Source organism: Leptosomus discolor, chromosome 25 (assembly GCF_034619465.1).
Source record: "Leptosomus discolor isolate bLepDis1 chromosome 25, bLepDis1.hap2, whole genome shotgun sequence".
Lineage (NCBI taxonomy): Eukaryota > Metazoa > Chordata > Aves > Leptosomiformes > Leptosomidae > Leptosomus > Leptosomus discolor.
The window spans coordinates 8,476,164-8,487,825 of NC_141415.1; the positions used below are offsets into that span (position 1 = coordinate 8,476,164).

Below are 11,662 nucleotides of genomic sequence, written 5' to 3' on the forward strand. Positions count from 1 at the left end.
TGCAACCTGAATAGTGAGGTTATTAACCTATTGTTAACACCAGGTTTGTAACCCACACAATAGCACTCTGTACAGCTCAGCTTATTGCTGCTACAATTTTGGCTGAAACAGCAGATAATTTCAAGTGGAAGTGTTCTTAAGACTTCTGGTGGTGCCATGGCAGTTTATAATTCTGCATTGGAAAGCTTCTTTTACGTATTATTTATATTAGAAGTTTGGGCAGTTGGCCGTGTCAGCTTTAGTGGCTTCAATGATTGCTGGTAAGTTTCTTGGGTGTCCTCAAAGACTGTCAAAAGCAGATGTGATCAAAGACACAATATGTTTACATGTTTTGAAAAACACAGATACTATTCATTTGTAAGAAATATTTGATGAATTACAAACACAAAAAAAAAGTCACAAAAAATAACCTATTAATGGGAAGTTTGCAAAAAGGGCTAACTTGATCTCTTAATTGTAAACTCCATAAATAAAGATACTGACTTAGAAGGCAGTAAGTAATGACTGTAAATACATGCAATACCTAGATTAACAAATGTTTTTATATGTAGTTTAAATACCCACATGTATATGTTTATTTGGAGGAAAGTTTTGTCTCCAATGAAAAATTAAAAGAGAATTTGTAGACAGTAAGCTCAGTTAAATCACTCCAGACACCATTGCTTTCTACTTCTGACAATCCCGAATCCACAAAGAAAATCACTAGTTTCCAGAGAGATTCCAAAAGAAATGCAGCACTAAAGAGTAGTTTTTGTTTAGTTAAATAGATTTAAACATTTGAAAACAAAATGGTGATAACTATTGTGCTGAGGGCTTAATCTCTGCTGTACCTGCTGTGGCATTTGGTAATGACTGCTTTGAAAAAATATTTGAAATTGAGATCTAGGAATTTAATTTCAGGATTTACAGTAAGCTTGGAAAAAATGTCCCTCTGAAAATTGCTACCATCAACAAGGCACCTGTCCTCTTGGACTGTCAATGTGAAAGCCACCTCTTCTGAAACCGGTAAGCAGAACTCTGTGTATATAGTTTTGGTCTCCTGCTGCCCAGCCATACAGGCGTTCAATTTGTATTGCAGGAAAAGTCACTGACTATCAAAGTATTTCTTTCTCTAAAATGAGGTACAAGGAAAATGTGCCTGGTCAAGTCCAAATGCAGAATGAATAGATGTGACCAGGGAAAGGCTGGATGAGCATACGGTTGCATTATCACTCGCTGATCAACAACCTGTATTTTCTGAGTGTTTGAGATCCTATACAACACTACTCCTGTTTTATATTCAGTGTTCATTAGCTTTTATTCTGAAGACACATCTGTGGTAGTAAGACAATTCCAGAGAGAGTTAAATTCATTCAGACAAAAATAAAAATCATGCCCTCCTATGGCTTCGTCCGCCCCGCCCCGTGTTCTTTAGTTGCCTCTGTAACCTAAAGCATCATACACCTTAAAAGACTCGGGGCTACAGGTTTTGCAAGCAGGATCATCTTGTGGTGTAGCTGACCCGGAGCAGTGTTGCATCCACCTTCTGATCAATTACTTTCTCCATACTCCTCTCCCATTGCTGCAAGGACTAGTCAGAGCTGGGGGAGGCAGCAGAGTCCACATCTTCTGTGTCATGTTCATGTGGGGACACTGGTTGCCCGCCTTTAACACGTTTCCACTTCATCCTTCTGTTTTGAAACCATACTTTAACCTGGGTGATAAAAAGGAAATAATTACTTATTGCCTCAATCTGAACTGTACAAGCAGACCAATGTATATATGTGTGCATCAACAGACAGATGTTTTGTGGAATTCTAGAAGAAAAGGTGAAAGGAATCGTAGAAGTTTAAGTAATCCACCTTTCTAACAAAAGCAGGAACAATTCTTTCTAAACTTTTCCAGACAGCTGGAACCTGCAAATGCAGTACATGTGCTTTGCCTAGAATCTGTCCTGTGTCAACTAAGCATGCCAATCTAATGGGCACAGTGTATCTAATGTCTTTTAACATCTAGTCCATCCAACCTAATGCTTCAGGAATTGTAACTTGCTTCCCTTAATTGAACAATTCCTCTGTTGTCCACTAAGCTTTGATAAGGAAACCCTGGCTGAGATTACAATGAGAGAACAGAAATATGTCTTTCCATGGAACTCTACATCTTTGTCTTTCTTATCTCTTTGAAATATCACCTGACCCAGGAAAAATGCATGTATCAAACATACATCATTCTAATAATTTCCTCGTAATTGCAGTCTAAGGTGATATCCACATTCCATCTGTAAGTCTTGACATATCAGTATGTACCAATGAGTAGTGGTAAACAATAGCTCAGTAGATATCAGTTCTTCCCGAATGTGTCTTTAGTTTAAATAAACATAATTAATTTATTCACTACTTATAGAAATTTGTAACAAATGGTTTTAAAAGAATATGGAGGCTTTGTATTAAAAAAAACTCTGTACCATTGCAAAAGTACACCCTTGAGTAATGTGTCTGGTTTTTAGCTTTAAGGAGAGGTTGTGGGGGAGGAAGAAGAAGCTAGGGAGGCAGGGTCAGGAAGTACTTGTCTCTCGGTGAGATCCAGATTCACAGCTATCTCATATCTCCTGAGTCTTGTCAAGTAGTTATGGTGGGCAAATTCAGCTTCCAGCTCCCGTAGCTGCTCCTTTGTGAAAGCTGTCCTTTCCTTCCGTGATTTGCTGCTCGTTTCTGCCTTGCTGCTTGAATTCTGGGTTTCTAAGAGGCAAGCACACATGTTGTGTAATTTGCAGTTACAGTGACCTGTGTCTACATGTGTATTGCAGAGGTCTGATGTAAACTACTAATTGAAGGGCTCAGTGGAAGTTTTAAGAAGTTTGTGTTATGCCCCCTCAAGCTCAGCATGACTTATCAGTGTTGTCAGTCTTGGCTTCAAGGGGACAAAGGTGGGACAGCTCAGAGTCAGGAAGGAGTGTGCTGTCAAAACAGCAGAAGCTCAGGCCTGGGTCTGCAAGATCAGAAATGATCAGCTAAGAGAAGGAAGCTCTCATTCCTTGCTATCATTGCATCAAAATAGTTTCCTTCCCCACATCTTTACTTTCGTTCCTTATATACATATTATTGCTGTCCCCTGATCCACCAAGCAACAGCTAGCGCTTTGTGTGTATGATGTGTAGTGCGTTATGAGTGCATGGTGACAACCTCTGGTGCAGCGTGTAAGGTAAAGTCACTGAGTAAGCACCCTAAGCTAGGATACGGCCTGGAAATATTGCAGGGGGTGGGGGAGGAACATGGCAAAACCTGCAACACCAGAGAATCAGTGTTATTTGAATTGGCACATGATACCCCAGACTTTGAGCTTCTTGTAATCCTTGCTAAATGGGAAATACAAAGGAGATCTGGTATCTATGTGAGTGATTTGCCTCAGGTTCATCCTTGTCACTGTGCTGCCCTGAAAAAATTTTTGGTATTTATGCATTATCTGCAATGTAGTCAAGAGTCGTATGCTAAAAAGCAAACACAAACTGACTTTCCCAGAGACTGTAGCAATCTCTTCTCTCCTCTCTTCGCTTCGCTTTGCTTCTCACTTCTCTTCGCTTCTCGCTTCTCTTCGCTTCTCGCTTCTCTTCGCTTCTCGCTTCTCTTTGCTTCTCGCTTCTCTTTGCTTCTCGCTTCGCTTCTCTTCTCGCTTCGCTTCTCCTCGCTTCGCTTCGCTTCTCCTCGCTTCGCTTCGCTTCTCCTCGCTTCGCTTCGCTTCTCCTCGCTTCGCTTCTCCCCCTTCCCCTTCCCCTTCCCCTTCCCCTTCCCCTTCCCCTTCCCCTTCCCCTTCCCCTTCCCCTTCCCCTTCCCCTTCCCCTTCCCCTTCCCCTTCCCCTTCCCCTTCCCCTTCCCCTTCCCCTTCCCCTTCCCCTTCCCCTTCCCCTTCCCCTTCCCCTTCCCCTTCCCCTTCCCCTTCCCCTTCCCCTTCCCCTTCCCCTTCCCCTTCCCCTTCCCCTTCCCCTTCCCCTTCCCCTTCCCCTTCCCCTTCCCCTTCCCCTTCCCCTTCCCCTTCCCCTTCCCCTTCCCCTTCCCCTTCCCCTTCCCCTTCCCCTTCCCCTCCTTTTTTTCTCCTGTGTTTTAAAAATTGGTGTTTGTGAAGAATCTCCAAACAAAGCAAGGAAAAATGCACTTGTTTCAAGTTAGCAATGCCTTAACTGCCAATCTTTCAGGGAGTCAGTTTTACAAGTTTCTTGACTCTTTCCCTGCTCTTGTTCCTGTGGTTGGCTAGGTTCCCTGAACTGAAGATGCTAGTAGGTTTTTCGTTATGTGGGGGATTGATTACTTAGTTTTTGTGTGTAACCAGCATGCAATGAAGTTCTGTGTGTCCTAGCATGATATTTCCATGTAGAAAAGATATACAAAATGGTAGCGGTGAGCACAACATGTAGCATCTTCTTCTAGATGTCTTTTTGGTTGCCAAAGTAATAAAGCTGGAAAAATCTGTCGAGTGTGGCTGTAGGCTTCATGATTAATCTGATCTCAGCTCTCTCCATCAGAAATAGAGAAATCAAACATAGCTCCCATTAGTGATAATATGTACAGGGACCAGTGTATCACGTGCTGAAGATTGCTGTCCTTTTCAAGGCAATTAGCCTTGTTTGCATCAACATTATTCTTGCTACTTGTACTTCAAAAATCCCCAAATAAAGTTGGGGAAAGTATGAAAACAAAACCCCAGAAGTTTCTCCCCATGCTTTTGCCCGTAGTTGTACAATCCGCTTCATTCTCATCTCTTACTGAACTAACCACACCATTACATGTTTCCCAAAGGCTAACAAATGTGACTTTTGAGACAGCGATGGGGAAGCGGAATTTGAAGTGTGGATCTCCTTCTGAGAACTTTGCCACCAACTTCTGGGAGCCTTGGTCTTGAGGGTTGCAGAGCCCTGGGTCTCTGCTCCCCTAGCAAACATGTGGAGGGGTAAAGCAGCTCTCCAATGCCAATAACACACTGCAGAAACTAAGGCTACCTCTGTCAAATTAACCTGGGATAAAAATAGCTAATGCAACCTGAATATACATGTGAGCTCACCACTTAGCTCTGTGCAAAGGACATCCTTTCTAAGGGGCAGTTTCACCAGTCTTCATCTTCAAAATGCAACATGAATAATTTTAAATAGCTAAGTCTTTCCAGGAGCAGATCAGGATGAGTGGTTTGGATCCTGTCATCCAGGCTGTGTGCCACATGGTGTTGTAAAGAGACACATGGTTATTCATGGGTGGAGGTTTTGAGACATTCCAAAAGTGGAAATAGGGCTTAGTTGCTGCAGAGTTTTGACAACAGAATGTGGAAAATGGCAAATGTTGTGTGAAAGGACAAATCAGCTTGGAAATACTTTCCTACTGTACTGCGAGTTAAAAAAAAGAGAAAAAAAGCTGCTCAGGAATCACAGGAAGGTCTGTGTCTCTACCACGCCTACCATGAAGCATGCTGGTTGAACTTAACAGCTGCATTTCCCCAGGGCTGCAGCAAAATATGTGCAGGAACCCAAATGGTACGAGTTCCTAGGCTGTAAAGTTTCCGAAACAAAAACTGTGTCAGGCTCCTATACGTACATGTGTGTATGAAGACACAACCCGTTCCCTGTAAAAAATGGGCCAAATTCAGCATTTGGAGATGGTAAAGAAATTTGCTTTGTGCTTACAACCAGCATAACTGAATCAGAATCTGGTCTTTTATAAAGTAGTACTCACTCTCCCTCACTGGGTTGAACTGATCTATTAACAACGGCCAGTAAACAATGCTTTGTAGGAAGGTATAAGGGCTCTGTACTGTGCAGATACAGGATTGCGGCACCACAGAGGCTACTTGTATTGCTCCGAGAGCAGCTTAGGCACAGAAGTATGGTGGCCGCTAATGCCTGGATGTGAAGGATCCTACCTGCTTGTTAGATGTTTGTGGTGATCCACACCCCAGATCAATGCATCTGGTGTTTCTTATTCTGCAAACTACTGTCAATGTCTGTGATTTTTCCCTCAGTAGAAGAAAGTAAAATAAAAATATGAAGCACCTGCACAATGTTACTTTTCTCCCCATACATTGAGGGCATATTTATTCTAAGTGGTTAAATTGAGTAGTAAGACACTGATAGGTTTTGCTGTTACAGAACATAAAATTCTGAAAGCTATCATCAGGAGCATTAGCCAAGTAGAGTGACCTCATAAATAGTGGATTCATTTGGCAGCTGGTGATAAAGTATCCAGAAGTTACTTCAATGCACACCGCATGGAATAACGCTCAATGGAGAGTGCATATGGAGGGCTATGACACATGATGTTCTGCACTCAGACCACTTTAAACTGATCAGGGACTTGCCTGTACTTTGCTTTTCAGTCCTTCTCAGGTTATCTTCTGCTACCTGCTGCTACGTACTCTTGCCTACTGGTTTTTATGCCACCATGATGGTAAATGGGCATTGTAAGCTTAGAAAATCTTCTTTACAGTTAGTGGCAAAACTGAGAAAGGTTGGCAGGTGGGAATTTAGATCATCTCTATTCATTTTAATACAAAATTTTCCAGAATTCTTCAGTCAAGGACATTGTATGGCTAATGTTGTTAAGGGAGTCATTATGCACAGTTTTCACATTCTCATTTCTACAGCAACCTCACTTACATTATGTATTGCTTCATTCACGTAAAATAAAGCTGTCTGAATTCTATTATGTATTATATTACTGCTGTTGGAGACCTGGGAAATTCAAGTGCGTAATAATGCAAGTACAATTTAGGACAGGTCGGACAGAAACTTTATTGAAATTTTATTTGAAAATGTTACTGTCTGTGGCTTGTGGATGGACAGCAGGGGCACCTGTGGAAGCTAGCACTAGGTTAACTTCTATCTTCAGGTCATTTGGTTAGCCTGTGAAGTCAAGACTGAATATGGCATCTAAACAACTAAAGTCTGTAGAAGAAGGGAAGGGTCTGTGCATGTTTATCCATGAGTAGTAGATGCCACTGTTGTTATTGACATAACAAAGCCATCCTTTAAATGTTTTTACTATATCGATGCTTCAAAGAAAGTTTTAAAGATTGACAAGCTCTTTTATTATTTTTACATCGCTCTGCTTTTTTGTCTGAGAAATACACTTATTTTAGACTTTTCTTGGAATATCTTCAAGTGATTTCAGTATGTTTTTCTTTACTAGCCCAATTTCTGAAGAGAAGGCTCTGAGTACCTAGATTTTTCTAAAGAAGTCAAGGAAAATTCTCCAGAGGAGAGAAAAGACTTATGTTCCACCTAGTATAAACAATCAGTAAGCAATATGTCCATCTGCATTTCTAGAACTGCTGTAAAAGTGAAGGAAATCACAATAAAATTGCTCATAGACCTTCCCCTCATTTGTTTTATTTTGTCTGGAGACAGAAGGAAGGAAAAACTTGCAGGAGGGGTATGAAATGATTCTATCTGCTGTCTGGTAAGCAAAGAAGGGAGTGAAATGAAAAGCCATGGAATCCCCTTTGGGGTGTTTTCATCATTCGGTGTTCGTTAGAGTAACAACTTGTACAGACAGCAACAGCTGCTAGAAGATAGGAAACACCATACCTCTCAGTGATGTCATTCCTTACAGCTCCCCTGTAAAGAAAAGTATACGGGACGGCAGCAAGTGTGAGAAGAAAATGTCAAGGGTGTTAGTTACAGAGAATAGAAAGAACATTTGTCTTCTACTTAAAACAGGGAGATGCACTTTCGAATCAGTCTCTTTAAGAATAAAGATATCCCTCTAAGCTGAGTATACTGAAATCTGCTGTTTACCTATCACTAGCAAATGTTTTAATAAAATCATTGTTCACTTTTGATTTTTTTTTTTTTTTAGACTTCTTTGCATTTGGGTTTTTGGGAAATTTTTGTCCCAAGCATGCTTTTTCAAAAGAAATGAACTTAAATTCTACAAAGCTGGGTTTCTAAAGAAAAAACAAATAACTGAAGGGAGTAAACCAGATTCTGGGCATAAAGAAGTTTGGAATATTAGTTATTTTATGTGTTCCCTGACAGCCTATTCATATTGAAAGAAAACAGAGATTAAAGCTAATTGTGTGACAGAGAGCATGTGTACCAACTTGTTTAAAGGGCAAAATGGAGAAATGAAATTCGGATTAGAGGTGGCTATTCTGTAGCCAACCTGTAAAACCTAAAAATAAATATTTTTTTTATTGTATTCTTTACTTGTAAAATTGGGATACTGGAAAATATTCCCCACTTCATAGCAGTGCTGTGGGGAAAAGCACACTGTAACTTGTAAATTAATACCACAGCAAATGAATGCGTATAAGCATCTTAATTTTTAGCAGCTTCCTCAGGGGAAAACAATTTTATGCATATTTCACATATGTGGATTTGAGACAGCAGCAAATCAGAGGTTATATAACTTTGAAATTATTGAATATTGCATTATAGAAAGAATGTGTTTTCTAGCTAGGATAACACAAAGAAAACGACATTTTCTGCCTTGTTGGACACTGAACTGATGGGCAAATTTTTAGTACCTGCTTTTTTGACGTACAAGTATTTCATATTTAGTGAGGCCAAACAGAACTTATATCTAAAGGGAGTCTTCGCATCTTGTACTTCTTTACCGTAAACTGAGATGTCAAAATCCTAGTATAACATTTCCAACTATCACAGGCAGCTCAAGAGGAGTGAACTTTGCTCTTTGACTGCCATTCTCTTACACTTGGACAAATGGCAGGTATGCGATATATAACTCCACATCCTAGGACTTTCAGCTCAGTGTATACATGCCATGTGATTCCTGTTTAGTTACAGCAGATGTACATTCTGCTGGTGAGTAAAATGCCTGGTTCAGTAAACAAGATCTGCAGGACTGAAATAAAAACACCAGAGGTCATCAAAGAATAAGCCATTTAGTTCCAGTGTTGTTTTTGTGTGAGTTTCCCCAATCAAGAATTACAAAATATTTTCCTCATCAGCTTGCTTTCTTAATTCCTAATCTTACAAGTGCTCTCATTCTAAAGCCTGTACTATCCCACAACCCTGCTTTCATATCACCTACCTGAATTTTCCTTTTTTCTTTTGGATGACTTTTTCTCAGTCTCATTTGTAGTATTTACTGGTTCCTCATCATCTTCATTCATAACCACTGTCGCACTAACAACATTTGGGCTGCTGCCTTCTGACTCCCCAGAACCCAAGGCCAGTCCTGGATTTAGTCGTCTTCTGGCCTCAGTTGCTGCAAAATGCCAGTCAGAATGTTGGAAAGAGGGGGGCTGCTCCACAAATGCCTGCTCCTCACGTGGGAAGCTATGGGGAGCAGTCACCAGGCAGGAGGTTGAGAAATCAGAGTAGGTAGCAAAATCTGATTTTTGATGGAAGGAGAACGGTGCTGGTGTGTAGTGGTTCAGCCCTGAAGCTGTGGTGACATCCACGTGGGTGCTCCGCAGGCACCCCCAAAGTGGGGCAGGAGGTTGTGGACTGCGCATGCAGCTGCTGCTGGTGGGATCCATTTGCTTTCAATCCTGTCCACACTCCAGTGTTCGTGACTGGTTGTAGCTGAGGCTTCAAAATCAGAAGAGGAGCAGAGGGGAAATCTTCCAAATTTTGGAGAACAGATTTCCTCCCTAAGCAACAGTTTATTTGTGGGTTTTATGCTGTTGCAGATTTGTTACTTTGGAAACTCTTCTAAACGTCTTCATTGTCCCAACTGGAAACCAGTAACCACATCTATTCAGTGATTGCCCTGAATTGCTTCCCAAGGCCTTGCTTCCTCGTGAAGTGCTGAACATAAGCAAAACACTTTTTAAATACTGTGCTGGGGAGGGAGTGACAAGTTTGTGCAGTGAAATGTGAGAGAGGGGAGGGAGGGGTTAACATACATACCCTCAGTCCCTCCAACCAAAGTAAAGCAGGCAACTATTAATCATCGGAAACCTTATATGCACATCTAATGGGATTTGCAGATGCAGCCTTTTAAAGAAACAATGCCTGTATTTTTTTTTTAAAAAAGTGAAAGAGCAGCACACAAAAAAGGCTTTAATGTTTGCCTGTAACACTATGAAGTTATTTTTATTGCACTGTTAACAAAATTCCCCAAGTCTTGGATTTGGAAAAAGCCCTAACAGAATTAAAAAAACTCAACAGATGCCAATTTTCAAGAGCTAAAGTGGGAAATAAAAGTAAGAATGGATTTTACTGATTATTTATAATTTAAAGCCCAATCCTAAATTAAAAAACCAAACCAAACCAAACAAAACAAAAGAACAACCTGGCTTAGGCACACATGCAAGTTTCTGAGTGACTTCCGTTTGGTTGGGGTTTTTTGTTAGCTCTGTAACACATGTATTTGCTGAGAGTTGGAGTTTGCTGCCAGTGGCAGTTATTCTTTCTGTATTCTACTTTCCAGGGAATTTTCAATATGCCACTCCTTCCTGCAAGGAAATCTCCTGCTTTTATGCCAATGGAAGACATATTTTTCATCTTTTGTTGAAAGTTTTATTGCTTTTCCTAACAGAAAGCAGATTCTTAGACCCTAGAGCCATCACAGTTGAAAAGACATTAACAGGGAATCTGTTCTCAATCCCTTTTTCACAAAAGTGTGGCAGCTGGGAGTGCCCAAAACCCTGCTATGCTAGCATTACTGCAACTTCTCTCAAGGTGCTTCTCCACGTTTTTAATGACAATTTATGTGTGCATGTGTTCCATGTTTCTATAATCTGCTTGCAACCATTTCCAATACTTATTGCCCTAGGCCTTGCTATATGTTGTGTGCGCCTCTTTCCCTTCTCCCACCGTTTGTGGTGGGTTTTGCATTCTCTCATAGACACAGATTTAGCAAATGGACACAGAGCCTTTGTTTTTCACTGGGGCTTAAGGGATAATTTTATTTGGCTTCTGTTTAACTCGGAATTGTAACATTTCAAGTGATCGGACGGAAAAAAAAAAAAGTGCTTTTCCTAATATATCTGTTGGTTCTTAGAGCTTGGCCTTTTCCAAGAAATCAAGTGGGTTTAGTCCAGATCTGTCTGAACAAGGACATCAAATTCTGTTCTATCACGTGAATCTTGACTTTCTTGCAAAATACTAAATATCTGATACTCAATTCATTCTCTAGGAAGAACTCTCCTAAATATTTAAATCTGTTTCAGTGTTACATTAGAGAATAAACATTAAAACATATTTCATACTCACTGGCAGGAAGAAAACCCCCCCGGCTGCTCTTTTTTTCTGAAAGGCCATGTAATAATGAATTTATGAATGGTGCAAATGTTCCAGACACTGGCAGAATCTAAGTCAGTCTCCAGAACTTTTTGCCAATGCAGAGTATTTAGTTTATATTCTCTGTGGGTGTTGCTGTATGTATAACACCCACTCACTTCAGTCACACAGGTTATTAGGGATTTGTATGAATTCAAGCCTAGGTCTGTCTTCAGTCTACAAAATTATCTAGTTAATTATGCAAACATTTATATCCTTGCACATATACTTGGCGGGATAGAAGGGAAGGGAGGATTGTCCGTTAGTCTAGTATTCACTTCAGCCAGGGGCAGCTTCCAGCTCCGATTCAGAAATCCCAAGCAGAGGTCTATGTGTAGGGCATGACTCAGTTCCTGCATTCTGAGTTAAACTGCTTGGACCCTGTTTTCCTGATGGAGCTCTTGCTGTTATTCCTCTAACTTCAGATGTGGGGAAATGGAGATGGCATAGCCT

At 40.7% G+C, this 11,662-nt stretch overlaps 1 protein-coding gene across 1 annotated transcript; it reads right to left on the minus strand.

The window, feature by feature from the left end:
* Positions 1-1,570: 1,570 nt before the first annotated feature.
* Positions 1,571-9,462, minus strand: MEOX1 (mesenchyme homeobox 1). Its single transcript, XM_086478092.1, has 3 exons — positions 9,012-9,462; positions 2,545-2,717; positions 1,571-1,693 (listed from the first exon to the last, which is right to left on the minus strand). The coding sequence occupies exons 1-3, from the start codon at positions 9,460-9,462 to the stop codon at positions 1,571-1,573; spliced, it is 747 nt and encodes a 248-aa protein (XP_086334218.1).
* Between the last annotated feature and the right edge of the window lie 2,200 nt (positions 9,463-11,662).

Bases quoted from the DNA above. Each gene is read 5' to 3' on its own strand.
- MEOX1 (XM_086478092.1), bottom strand. From the start codon at position 9,462: ATGGATCCCACCAGCAGCAGCTGCATGCGCAGTCCACAACCTCCTGCC. The intron at 2,718-9,011 runs GTAGGTGATATG...CTTGCCTCTTAG, and splicing joins AAGAAAAAAGGAAAATTCAG to AAACCCAGAATTCAAGCAGC. The intron at 1,694-2,544 runs GTACTTCCTGAC...TTTATCACCCAG, and splicing joins TGGATCTCACCGAGAGACAA to GTTAAAGTATGGTTTCAAAA.